General features: G+C 47.3%; 1 protein-coding gene across 4 annotated transcripts in view; it reads left to right on the top strand.

Annotated features, from left to right (window-relative positions):
• HDAC4 (histone deacetylase 4) overlaps positions 1–13,954 on the top strand; it is a gene marked incomplete at its 5' end in the record, with an annotated part of 163,624 nt that overhangs the window by 20,583 nt on the left and 129,087 nt on the right. For all 4 annotated transcript variants that reach the window (XM_079311313.1, XM_079311311.1, XM_079311314.1 and 1 more), the window contains one exon: positions 4,901–5,148. In XM_079311313.1, coding sequence (XP_079167439.1) covers positions 5,127–5,148 — 22 coding nt within the window. The remainder of the gene's footprint in view (positions 1–4,900; positions 5,149–13,954) is intronic.

Raw genomic sequence — 13,954 nt, 5'->3', positions numbered from 1 at the left:
GCTGGAACTGTAGGAAAAGCAGCACTTCTGGGCAGTGCTTGTGGAACCTGCTCTCTGGGACAGATCCAGTGCAGCTGTATTCTGCAGAAACAGGAGTTGGAGGGGATGTTGTCACGGGGCTCTGGGGGTCCTGGGGACCGCTGCCACTGTTTGTCACCTTGCAAAGTGGTGGCTGGGAAATGATGGTACCTGGAGGGGAGGAGAGCTTGGGAGGCTATTTTACACCGGCTCTGCTCTAAAGAAAGCAACCTGGTCTAGCGGAAGGTGTCCCTGCCCATGCCAGGCCTTTGGAGTGTGGTGGGCTTTGAGATCCCTTCCAACTCAAGCTGTTCCATCATCTTAAATGAAGGTATAGTAAATCTCCCTGTGGTCACAGTGAATTGTTTCCAGGCACCTCTAAGCCTCTTCCTTCCCTTTTTTCCTGTATGGATCCTGTATGGGCAGTATTTTATAAACAAGCTCTGAGAAGCAAAGGCAGCTTTCCCCCCCCTCTGGTTAAAGTGCAGGATCTGTTGCCAAAGGAGAGATACAATCCATAAAGTTCTGAGAGAGGCTGTCCCTCCCTTCGTGTTGGAGTGCTTGTGTCAGCTCAGGGCTGTTTGCTTCTAAACAAACAGTGAGGAATGTAATTTTGGGGGAAAAAACAACAATCTTGTATTGGATCTGTGCCAGGCAGAAGGCTCAGCGGTGACACCTTTCGGAAGGTGGTGGTGGGTGTTTACATGGCTTTTGGAGAGCCAAGCCCACGGTGCTGCTGGAGTGCTGCTAGAGGAGAGCCAGGATGTGGATAAGGCCGCCTAGCACCCCTTTGTTCCACCGGCAGCTCCAAGGGATGCTGGCAGCAGTGCTGCTGCTGTGCAGACACAGCCAGAGCAGCAGAGCTCCTGGTCCCGCAGTAACCCGGCTGACTCAGCTCTGAAAGCCCAGCCTCAGGCCAAGATTCTTATCGGGGCTGAAGAGCAATTAAAGCTCTGAAAAACTGGGCTCTGTAAATAAAGTTCTGCTCTGACTGTCATTAGTGGTTGCCGCACATCTGGACTTGTTAGGCCACAGGGGCACATCTGGGAGGAGGGAGGTGAATGTTTGTGCTCCCACAGAATCACAGAACATAAAGAGGTTGGAAGGGCCTTTAAAGATCATCTTCTTCCACCCCTCTGCACCTTTCACTGCCCAGGTTGCTCCAAGCCCCATCCAGCCTGGTCTCGAGCAGTGCAGGAGAGCATCCACACGCTCCTTGGGCAACTTGTGCCCAGTGTCTTACCACCCTCACAGTAAAACATTTCTTCCTCTTACATAAACTCCCACTGTTTTCAGTTTGAACCCATTATTCCTTGTCCCTTCACTGCAGTTCCTGATGCAGAGTCCCTCTTCAGCTTCCTTACAGCCCCTTCATGTTGCTTTGAGGTCTCCACACAACCTTCTCTTCTCCAGGCTGGACAGCCCCAGCTTTCTCAGCCTGTCTTTGCAGGGGAGCTGCTCCAGGCCTCCTATCAACAAATCATTGTGTGGCAGAACTGTGAGATTCTTATGTTTAAGAAAAAAAAAAAAAAAAGCTTTCTGCTGGGGTAGGAGAAGATCTGGAATGACATTAAATCCAGGCAGGGAAGGTGCCTTGCGAGGGTTGGTGCTTTTCTGAGGCACCAAACCAGGGAGAAATGAGGTGCTTTGACAGGGACTGCAGTGCCTCAGCCTGTCCTGAAGGAACAGAGGCTCGTCTGGGGCTGTGATGGGGGGTGACAGCACTCAGAGCATGGCCACCTTCTGATCCTGCTCCTGGGATGTGGTGAGGATACAGCTGCTGATGCACCAGCCCCTCTGCTTTTAAGGAGCCTGTGCTCTCAGGTGTGCCCTGCTGGAAGTAGGCTGAAATAAACAGGCATTAAGTGGTTTCCTTGTGCTCCTGTTCCTGAGATTTTTAAAAATCCAACAGTGACCAGACTCTGAAAATTCTGTAAGGCAGGAAACGTGATGATTCCAGTGCTGATTGAATGACAAAGCTGCTGGTGAGAACCTGCAGTTCTGCTGGGCACCTCCTGTGGTGTGGACAGCAGCCCTGTCCGTGGCTGCTGTCCCAGCCCTTCCCTCGCTCTGTGCCCAGGGATGTGCCAAACCTGGCACGCTCCCCGTGGCCCTGCTTACTGTCTACCAGGCCAGCTCCCATGGCCACCAGCTGCTCCTGGGGCTCATGGCACGCTCTGGCTGTCTGTGCCCATCTCTGCTCCCAGCTGGAGCCCAGCAAAGCCTCAGGTGGCCCTGCCCCCCAAAGCCAGGGCTGAACCTTGCTGTGACCCGTGTGGCCGAGGCAGCGGGGGCTGGGGGTCCTGCAGCATGTGGGTGCCAGTAGGCAGGTGTCCCTGTCCCTGCTGGACAGGAATGTGCCTCTGGAATGATGCTCAGGGTGGACTTGCTGTTCCTCAGCCCAAAGGTGATTGTCCTTGTCCCGGGAGCCACTGGAGCAGAAGTTAAACAAACTTGGGGTTGTTTTTCTTTTTAAATTTTTTTTTTTTTAAGAGATAATTTGCTTGGAAAACCCTGTAGACCTCCTGATACCTGAGGCATAGACAAGTGTTTTGCTTCTTTTAATTTGAGGAGTGTTCTCCTTGAGATAGTGGCAAAAGGACAAATTCACAGAATTGTTGCAGGTGGAGGTGTGGCAGCTGCTCATTGGTCTGCACAGAGATCAGTGCAAGGGCTTCCTGAAAGTTATAGTTTGTGGGGAGGTAATTTGGGACATGACTGCTATGTCCTGGAGAGAATAATGGAATCACAAAATGATTGGAAGGGACCTTAAAACCCATCTCGTTCCACCCTCAGACTTCTGCAAGCCCCTGGCCTTGGACTCTTCCAGGCATGGGACAGAAGTAAGGATAGATTAAACTAGTGATGCTGCTGAATGAGTTTGGTTCTATTCATTCAGTCCAGTTTCTTTGGGAAACTTTCTACTGTTCACAGTCACATTTTCATTCTTGTACTGGAAAATGAAGACATGGAGATCTGGTAGCTCCACTCCAAATCCTTCTTGTCTACAGCTGAGATGGCTTATGCTACAACAGTACCTGCTGGTTTTAATGGAAATAAATTATGTTAGTATCTTGCTAATGCCTGGTCTAAGCTGACCCAGCTCTGTTTAACAGGATGTGCTGATTAATGGGACTGGAACATCTTGAACATTTGGGATGGCAAAGACCTGCAGGGGTTAGAAATGACATTTAAGTGATTTTCTCTCGAATTTGACGCGTAACATGGAATGCGTTCCAGGTCTCTAAGAATGCAAGATGGGCAGAGAGGAACTTGGAGAGTGGTGATGCTGAGACACTTGGGCTGCAGAGAAACAGCCAATTAAAGAGAGTTTTTAATGAAGCACAGCAAGGAAGGGATTGTGTTCAGCAGTGCCTGCTGGGGCGTTTTCCTTCACATCAGAGAAATAACTTTCGTAAGCCCAGCCTGAGCCACTGTGCCCGTGCTGGAAGTCTCAGACCTGGTGTTGCTTCTTGGAAAGGAACACACAAATCTGAGTCTGCTAAGAGCTCTTCCAGGAATAGCCAGCACTACCTGAAATGCTGTGGCATAGCCACACTGTGGGCAGATGCTCCTCGTGAAAGGCAGGAGCAGCTCCCATGGCAGCTGCCATTGCCTGCCCCAGTGGTGCTGCAGGCACCACTCCTTGGGAGCTGCTGCCGGAGCAGTTTGGGGTGAGCAGAGTCAGCTGGATCCATGAGCCTGGGCTGGAGGGGCTGCTGCCAGCAGGGTGACCTCACCCCAGTGCTGGGTGATGCCTGGCTGGGCAGGAGGAGCTCCCCTGGGTACCAGGAGGGCTGGGCTGCTGCTCTTGTGGTGTTTTATGGTGCAGAGAATGGAAGTCACCTGTGGCTGTGGGATGCCCTGCATAAAGGACACAGCTGGATTCGGTCTGGGCCAGTGGCAGAGCAGAAGCCCTGAGACAGCCTGCCTGTGAAACAGGGCTGCTCAGGGATCCAGAATGATTTGGGTGGAAAGGAACCTGAAAGCCCATCCCACTCCCTGCCATGGGTAGGGACACCTTCCACTACCCCAAGTTGCTCCAAGCCCTATCCAACCTGGCCTTGGACACTTCCAGGGATGAGAAATACTGGAAATACTTGGTATAGTGCCAAAAAAACCCTGCCCCTCAAAAATGAACTTGAGCAAGTTCTTTTGGTGTAAGGGTGGCTGGTTAGGTCAGCATGAGTCTCAGGTGGGGTTTCTCCAAGCCAGGGTGTTTACTGCTTCTCTACTTCCATATTTTGGGGAGCAGGGGCCAGGGGTTGCTGACTCTGTGGGTTATTTCCCCTCTGTTCTCTCTCCCTCCCCCTATATACACAGCTTCAAAATAATTGGGAATGTGGATTTTTCCCCCTGGGGCAGTATGGAGCTGATTCTGAGTAATCTGCTGAAGGCTTAGGTAGAGTGGGAGTGGAATTGATTGTGTGGGTTTTTTTCCTTCCTGCTCCAAGACCACTTCTTGGCACCGAGGAATTTTTCTTTAGACTTCTTCGGGGAACAGATGCGTGAAGTACAGTTACCACTCATACATATGGCTTTTAAAATATGGAAGCTGTTGGACTGAAGTGGCTTCATATGGTGCTGTTGGAGGATGAGAATTAACATGGAATTTTGGGTTTCTGAGGCTTGAATGTGTCGTTGGAAAGTTGTTATCTTTTTAAAAAATATTATTTTTTTAAAATAATGTTAAGTATTAATCTGCATCTTTATAGTTATTAATCAAAATAACATTTACAACTCTGAAAATTACTCTCTCTGCAGCCCTTAATGCCTAAAATAGCATTGTAGTTAATTCTCGAGGATAAATAGGTTATATGTACAATTTAAATGGCTGTTAATCTTGATTTGCTAACGCAGACATCTTTTTCTTTAATTGCAGGTTCCCATTTTAAAAGCCATTGGAACACTCTGCCACCCTCTTGGATTACTTCCCATACGACTCATCATGTCACTGTGCCCTGGATTTTACAAGGTGGCCATGATTTAATCCCCACTTCCCACTCCTATGTATTGGTGAAGCACTGGAGCTCTTTTGAGCTGCTGTTACTCTCGTGGGAACTGATCTGTCTCGAATCCCTTCTCCCAAGGACTAGACATTGCCAGCAATGAGCTCCCAAAGCCATCCAGGTAAGGGCAAGGCCACTTGGAGTCCCAGCAGCCACCCCAAAACACAGTTTGTTGCATGCATACACCTTTGAGTCGTGCTGAAATGGTCATCCAGACCCCTTCCCTTTCCTGCTTCCTCTAAAATTTTGTATGAAGGTGGAAAGTGCCGCTGCTGTTTCCAAGAGTTCCAAGGAAGTTTTACCCTTTCAGGTTTTCTTTTTCTTTTGTTCCAAAATTTGGGCTTCTAATCGTTGCATCAGTGAAAGGTGGTATTTTCTGGGTCATTAAGCAGATGTTTAATTTGTTAAATCTGTGCTGATGAGCCTTAACGACATGGAGTGTACCTCCAAGGAGTGGGCATGGTTCTGCTGGTGCCTTTGTTGATATTTAAAAAAACTCTTGGACTTGTAAAGTACTTTTTAGTGGGAGGGAATAGTTTTGCTATTTGACAAAAGTCAATTGATCCACCTCAATGCTGTCTAGGGATTATCCCTAATGTGTATTGTAATTTGAGGCATGATTCATCGCTACCAAATTGTGCATTTCTGTCTGTCAGGAGGATCTGTAGCTGCTCAGTTACCTGCTTTCCAGCTTAAAGGTGCCTCACACATTTGTTTTGAGGGAGTTTGGGGCAAATTTTGTATTAGGCAGAGCTTTGTAAGAGGAAATTTTAATTGCGCTTGGGCTGTTTCAGTTTATGGTACAGAACTGACTGCTGGGAAGCAAATAATCCAGCAAGGCACGTAGAAGGATTTACTTCACTCTGCTTCTGAGAGATTACTCTGTGACTTCACTTTAATCAGGTTGGGGTTAACAAGTAAGGCTGAAGTGCTAAAAGCCAGAGAACAGCTCCTAACATTTAAGGAAGCACTTGTTTATGAGGGAAGAAATCCTGCAATAAATAGGGGTGCTGGAGTCTATAGGCAGCAGGGGTAGACCCAACCCTCTCCTCACAACTGAAGTGAGTTTATGAGTCTCTAAAATAATTAGAATTGTCTAAATGACAAAAAAAAAAAAAAAAAAAAAAAAAAAAAAAAAAAAAAAGTGGCCTCTGCTTCCATAATGCAGCAGTCTTAGATTTTGAAATTTGTTGGTACTATGAGGAGTTGAGAAACTGAAGTGTGTTTGTATGAGTGTAGTTGTTTACTGGAGACACAGATGCAAAGTGATGTTTTCCAGGAGCTCTGTTATTCAGATAACAGTTGTTTCAGTGTTTTCATGACTCAGAAGTGAGGTAGGGCAGCTGTGCCTGCCTGCTTTTCTCTCGTTGTGGTGGTGGGACACCTTCAACACCCACCTGCAGTCCAAACCCAACTGTGGGCATTTCTTGGCTCCTGAAGGAGCAGCTCTCCAGAGGTTTGGGAACTGATGGTGTCCTTCCTGGCAGGGCTGTTAGGCAGCAGAAGCCTGATGCTGGTTTGCCTTGCTTGCTTTCAGAATTCATCCCTGAACACTCGTTTCTCCTGCCTCATTCTGCTGCTTTGGCTCAGCATTTTGGTAGATCCAAGAATCGACTTGAGCTTTGTTTCTCTAACAACCCTGTCTAGAATGGTGCTGAGAAGGGTGGCCTGATCCAAACCCAGGGGAGAGGCAGCTGGCTAGGATGGTGTTGGATGTCCTGGGTGCTGGGCTCTTACTCGGTTGTATTTCTGGAATCCTGCAGTGTTTCATGGTGGCTTTCCTCCCCCAGTGTTCTTGGTGCTCGTTTCTCTTTCAAGAGTCAGTTGTACAATGAGGAGCAGAAATATTTCTCAAACCTTGCCAAAGATGACATCTGGACTTCTCATGTCAGTTGTCATAGCTGTGTTGATTATACAGCTACAACTAATTATTCCTAATGATGGGCATTGTTTAAGGGAAGGCTCTGGCTTAACTCGAGAGCCTATTAAGCCTTGCTTCAGTGGGTTCAAGCTTTCTTCTCTAATCTTCTCCAAGGCCAGCACTAATGGGATGTTTCAGGAGCTGTGCCATGAAATTGTTGCAGCGAAGATGAATGGAAGTGGTTTGGGTTGGGCTTTTTGTCTTGTGCTTTTTCTTTTTTTTTTTAGTTTTTCATTTCACTCTGCGAAGCTTTTGTGAGAAGTGCTGGGCACTGAGGGCTTCTCTCCGAATGAGGTGGAAAAATACGGAGATTTAAGTTGGCTAAGAAAAGTGTGACTTCTTCCCCCATCACTGCCTCTTCTTTTGCTGTGTTTTGGAGGAAGATTCCGTAGGGAGTAAGAAGCAGCTTTTGGAGAAGAATACCCAGGTGGGAGCAAACTTCCTGGGAGGCGTCTTGTGGCCTTTGGCTTTTGGCAGAGGAGTCGCCGCCTCTTTCAGCGCTGGAACAAAGCTGGAAAAAAAGACGCTGAAATTGTGCTGCAAAGGCTCAAGTTGCTGCAAAGTATAATTAAGAAAATTAGGCTAATTAAGATAACATTTAGGATTATGACAAAGCTTGGGAGGGGTGGGGGGAAAGCGTGTTTAGTTTCACTCAATCTGTTCATGTTGGCCACAATTTACACTTGCCTTGCATAACCTGTGGTGCTCACCTTACTCAGGTTGATGGGGTTGTGAGTAGGTGTGGGGTTTTTTTTATAGTTTTTTAAAATGTTTTAGGGTTTTTTTTTACCCCTGTCTTTACTGACCTTAAATGATTCCTTGCTGTTGTCTTCTACCTCCCCCCTTAATTTTCAGTGGCTTGAGTTTCACTATCGTTTGCTTCTTTAATCAGTAAAGATTGTTCTGCTGATACTAGTTATACATAAAGATTAGTTTTAAAAAACCAAAACACTTAAAGTTAATCACTCAACTGATTTGTATTTGTTTAAAGTTCACTTTCCTTTGTAAAAGCTGAAAATCTCCATGTTCAATGAAGCATTTTGCTTATGAAATGTTATCTTGCAGGAATTAACCAGTCTGAATGCAAATACTCCATCCTTTCTTCAGAGCCACCCTTGCAGAGATGCAAATTTCAGCTACATTTTGCAGTGCTGAATGTTTGATAATTAGGAATATTGAAGTTTTGAAAATGAGCTGCCTGGCTGATGGGGAAAAATCTGCAGCAGGGTTCATTAGGGCTGAGAGGAGCTCCCGGAGGAAGCAGAGAGCTCCGGGATCACACGGCATCAGGAGAACGAGTTAGGGAGTCACGTACTGTGATTTGCTGGGCAGATAAGGACTTTTGCACAGGGCTTTATCTGCACCCAGCCACTCTCCTGCCCTGCTCCACGGCTCAGCAGGGCATGGAGAGCCATTTCCTGCAGCACACACGAGAGCTGTCCCTGTGAGCGTCTCTCATCGTTTTGCGCCACCCGATAAATATTTGATGCCTTATCTTTTTAAAGATTAAGAAGTTTCTGTGGAGATGCATTTCAAGGCAGCTTTAAATGACTGACCTACTTTCTGGCAGCAATGAGGCTGTCTGGGGAAGTTATGTGGGGGCAAGAGCATCATTTCAAATACACACAAGGACTATGGGGGTGAACTCCAGCCCTCCTCTAGCAGGGCTGGGCCATGGTGGGTGCTTGGTGGCTGTGTAAGAACATCTGGATGTGGTATCACAGAATCATGGAATGATTTGGGTGGGAAGGGGACTTAAATCCCATCCCATCCCATCCCATCCCATCCCATCCCATCCCATCCCATCCCATCCCATCCCATCCCATCCCATCCCATCCATCCCATCCCATCCCATCCCATCCCATCCCATCCCATCCCATCCCAACCCATCTCCACTATTCCCAGGTTGCTTCAAGCCCCATCCATCCCATCCTGGAACACTCCCAGGGAGCCCTGCTTCCCCTTACCAGTTTGGTGCTCTGGTTTTACCAGATTATTCTAGACTGGGAATTCAGAGGCTGTTCCCCTGAGCAGCCTGGTCCCCCAGTTTTGGAGGGAGCTTTGGAGTTTGACTGTGGAGTAAACTCAGAAGAACTGAAAACTCCAACAGATGTAACTGGCGATGTTTCCATTCACTTTTCTTTCTCCAGCCTTGACAGAACACCTTTTCCACCTGCTTTCCTGTCCTTACCCATGTCTGAGTCTGTCCTGGATTTCCTCTAGGAACAGTGTCATTTTGAGGTCCTTGAAAGTTTAAAGTCTGCTCCCACTAAACCTGTGATGTTTTCACTTTCTGGAGCATCAAATAGTTGGGATTTTCTGTGCGAGGGTTTGATTGTACCCTCAAAAGAGAATTGTTTTGTGCTTCAAGTTGGGGTTCAAGCTGAAGTTCCTGCTAGGTCAGTGTCCCTGCCAAGTACATTCCTCTCATTTCTGGTTTTCTTTAAATGCAGTTCTTGCACTTAGGAATTCTTTAAAAGCCTGTTTCTAAAGTAAGTTTTTTTAGCCTGTGATGTTTCCTGCAGTGCAAAGATGAGAAGCAGGTACTTGTGATGAGAGGCAGAGAACTCTGGATTATTTTGAATGAGGTACAGGGTAGGCAAAAGATAAAAAAGGTCGTACTTTTAAAGTCGGGTGATTCCGTAATAATGTTTGAGATAGTCCTTGGGATCTTGTGTCTCACCTGGAAAGGAGAGAAACCTTTTCTATGAGTTTACCACATTTTTGTTACTCACCTTTGGTCAACCCCGGTTTGCCCTGTGTCTCATACTTCCCCAAATTCAGTTTGTTACCGGAACAGTGGATAAACAATTGCAACAACATTTCTTCTTTGGTGTGGTGTTTAGTATATTTTTCATCCTCGACATCTAGAAATTGCCTTTACAGTCTGAGGATAGGCAGGAGGTGAGTGAACGTGGAGTAGCAGGTGCCTGGCTGGAGAATGAACAGTTGTGGAATTGGTAATTTTCCCATTCTTCAGTAAAGGCTTTGCCAGTCCCTTTCTCCCATAGCTTGCCATGTACCAGGAATTCCTCCTCCCACTTCCGTTTATTTATTTATTATTTCTTTAGGCCATTAAACAAGAAAGGCCTTGACACCTGCACAGTTTGTGGTGCCAGGTGGAGTGGTCAAACCACTGAGAAATGGGGCATGCAATTTATTCTTCTGCAAAGAAAACTGAAATTAATACATCAGCAGGTCTTTTAAAGGTTTTGTTTCCATAACCAAAATCAAAATCCTGTCGTTTCATCAGTTACTGGGAAAATTTTAGCTGCAGTGCCATGGTTTGCTCTCAGGTGCTCAGCAGTTCTTGGGGTTCTCCCTGGGATTGCTGTCACCCTTTGGCTTGATGGACTGATTTGCTCAAGTGATTTTTGAAGCAGATTTATAACCTCTCAGAAGAATGAGGCTGATACTAAACTTCACACCTGTTGAAAGGTGAGTTCCAAACAGGAATAGTCCCAGGTGGGCTTTTCTGAGACCCTCCTGTCTTAGCTCGAAGCCACCCCTGGTGGCAGTAGGGTATGGGAGTTTCCAGGAGCCCCTGGGTGTCTTTGGGGTTCAGTGGGGCATTGCTGATCCTGCTCTGAACCCTGGCAGCACAGATTGCCAGGGATTCCACAGGCCAGAGTTGACCTTCTCCATGTTTGTAGCTGCCCTGCTCCACTTTGATGTAGCAACAAATATTTGAAAGCTTGAGCTGCCAAGCGTGAGGAGGTTCTGCCAGGATGCTGGGCAAGGTCAGCCTGGGGAGACAGGAGCCTGACCATAGCTGCCTGTGGATACCTGGGCGAGGGGAAAGGACAGGATTGTGACAGCAGCCATTAAATACATCCTCTCAGCCTCTGCTCACGTGGGGTGTGGATTTTTTGGGGGCCAATAGAGTAAATTTTACTTTATTTGTTGTTTTTTGGGGTTTCGTTTCTGTCAGTTTGGTTGTACCAGGGGCTGAACAATCCCAGCACTGGAAAAAACAACTTCTTTTGTTGACTTTCCTGTAAGCAAGCAGAGTGCCTCTCCTCCAGGAGAAACTTCCAATCACTATAGAGTTGCTTGAAATGGAGGGGACTGCCGGAAACCCCCTGTGCTCAGTGGCAGGGCTGGGATCATTGTGTTGGAGAAACCGCAGCCAAATTTAAGGAAATCACTTGTTTTTGAAAAAAAACAATCAATCCTGACCCTTTTGCTATTCTGGAACCTGTGCACTTGTGCTGTTTGCAGCCGAGGTGCTGCCAAACCACATAAATAGCTTTATGGGGCAAACCGTGCTGGGAGTGAGCTGTGCTCCGGGAGCTCTGAGCTGCCAGCCTGGCCTCGGGCGCCTGCTTTGTCCTCAGGGCAGCTGCTGAGGCCGTGTGACCCCCAGAATCAGACCCAGGGGCACGGGGCAAGGACTCTGCTGCCTGCCGTGCCTGTGCTGGGTTTGGGCTTTTCCCCTGGGGTGACTTGCTGCTTGTCCCCATGAGCAACAGCCCGGGTCAATGCGGGTGCTGGGACCAATAACCCTCCCTCAGGTGGGTGATTTGCTCAGGGATCTGAGGGCAGCTGGTTTTTTTGTCTGCTGCTGGAAAGGTGGTTTTGGCAGTTCTGATCAACTGACAGCTCTTCAGGCAGGAAACCCTTAAAGCTGTTGATGTTGACATAATCCATTGAGAATTGTATTTGCTCTTTTGTTTCAGCATTCAAAATGCGCACTTCCTACTCAAACAGGCTTAAACCCTCTGTTAACTGTGACCTGTGTCTTATGCTGCCTATAAAAAGAAACAGTTTTAAATGTTTTTTTCACTCTGATATATAAAATGCTTGAGCTGCTCCTGTGGGAAGACATAAAAGCCTGAACTAGACCAACCCTCTCTTCTCTGGTCCTAAAATCTTCCAAAACAGTAAAAAAGACCATACACCAAACTCCACAAGTCTGTCCAAATACTGAATCGTTGACGTTTGTCGCTTCAGGAAAAATCTCTGAAACTTCCCAGAACTTGCTTTATTCTAGCTAAGGTGCCAGTGGTCTCACAGAACCTCTGCCAGGGGAAAGCACATGATCCTCACAGCTTACTAAACCCAGGAGAAGGGCTCTGGCATCTCTTCCCTGCCAGCAGCAAGAATCTGATTGGCATTAGATGGCTTTTTCCCTTCCTTTTTTTTCCTTTCCAGCAGGTGCAAGGCCTGTTCTGCAGGCTCGTAACTCTTGACAGGTTTATTGTGATGTCTTCTTGGCAGGTAGGGCTGATGCTATTCCTTCAGCCTGCATGCAAGATTCCTTTCTTTTTCATTTTTTCCCTTCAAAGTGGAGCTCTGTGCAGCAGCTCTTTCAAGGAGGTGATGGGAATGTTGCCCCTGGTTTCCTTCTTTTTAGCTGGAGTTGCAGCAGGTAGAGCTAATCTGAAGGGTCACTGTATCTTCACCACTACCTCCACCTCTCCCAAATAAACTTGAGGCAGGTTGAGCTGGGCAAGCACAGCATCAGATTGTGTTGACAGATTTGGGAAAGCTCTGATTTATTCCTCTCATGTATTTTCTTTTTCACAAGGAAAGTTGGGAAGGGCTGGTTCTGCTCAGGCACTGCCTGGTTCCTGAGTCTTTCTAAAGAAGCTGCTATGTAAAATTGTCCTTTTAATTTTTTTTTCCCTTCCTTTCCTCTCTTTTCGATGGTGTTTGTCATGGGAGACCTCAGCCTGTTGTTCTTAGCAGCTCACCAAAGTGCTTAAGGAGAATTCCTTCTCCTCCACTGATTAATTTCTGGCATGGAGCACAAAATAGCTCTTGCGTCAATAAATCGTCACAGCCTCTGCTTGTCTCTGTCAGCGTAAATACAGTTGGACTCCAACATGCCCCCAAGTAGGCCAGAGGCTGCCAACTTTGCAGCTGCAGGGTGGTCAAGTCCAAGAGTGCATGGCTGGGGTGTCAGAGCTGCTGCAGTTTGCACTGCAAGCCCCTCTGCCCCTTACCCCTCCTTAACTTCCCAGCTTCTGAAATTCTGCTCTACTTGGAACATAATGGTTTTGGGTGCATCTGTTTGATTTACTGGGGAAACGGGTGTGTTTGTGGCTGTGAGCAAGGGCTCTGCTCAGTGACTCCCAGCCCTCTCCCATCGCTTGGGAGGTTCCTTTTCCAGCTGCTTGCTCAGACTTCTTTTTTTTTTCCTGGTAGTTCTGGTGTTTGCTTTTGTTGGGGAAACCGTGGGTTGCAGTTGCACAAAGAACGTGATGTTTTGGGAGTGATTGCCCAAATCATTGGGCAATGGACTTGATCTTTTGATGTTCTAGCCATCAGATGAAAGAAACTTTCTGCAAAGCCATTTGCTGGAACAACTATTGTGCAAACCGGGTGCTGAATGCTGCTGAAAATGGGGAGGGAGGTGAGAAACCTGGAAAGTGGGTCATCCATCTGCACTTGGGGTTCCTGCAGGGAAGCTTGAGGGGGCTGCTGGAGAGGGGGACCATCCACTGGCAGCTTCTGAATCAGAGAGTGGATGGAAACTGCTGGTTCTCTCCAGGGCTTTCTCCTTGGAGAGTGCCCTGATGAAACTGCTGGTTTGGGCTTTCCTGGAGCATGATCCTTCTCCCAGTGGCAATGCTGCCCCCACAGCTGCCCTGCCTCTAAATGGAGCAGTTGAGCGACTTGAGATTTAGAACTATTTGGAAATGTTTCCAAAATTTAGATTTAAAAAAAAAAAAAAAAAAATCTCTTAATCTATGTCTAAATGCAGACAAAAGCTACTGTTGGAGGGGGGAAATTCCTTCAACCCACATGTGGTTGAAGGCTCTTGGTGGGTATTTTTGCCAGTTTTGAGAAACCAGCTGTAGTTGCTCTAAACCAAACTGTTCCATTAGAAACTTCTGCACATATTCTTCCTGTCCCTTGAAACAACAACCAGCCTGTGGATGCCAGTGGATCAACACTGGAAGGGCAGGCCTTGATGTGATTTGGGGTTTGGAAGAAATTCCAGAGGTAGAACACCTGTTTTGAGGAGTAACACTGTCTGCTCAAAGGTGAGCAAGGCCAG

Source organism: Erithacus rubecula (assembly GCF_903797595.1).
Source record: "Erithacus rubecula genome assembly, chromosome: 8".
NCBI classification, from domain to species: Eukaryota; Metazoa; Chordata; class Aves; order Passeriformes; family Muscicapidae; genus Erithacus; species Erithacus rubecula.
This window is presented reverse-complemented; position numbering and strand designations above follow the sequence as displayed.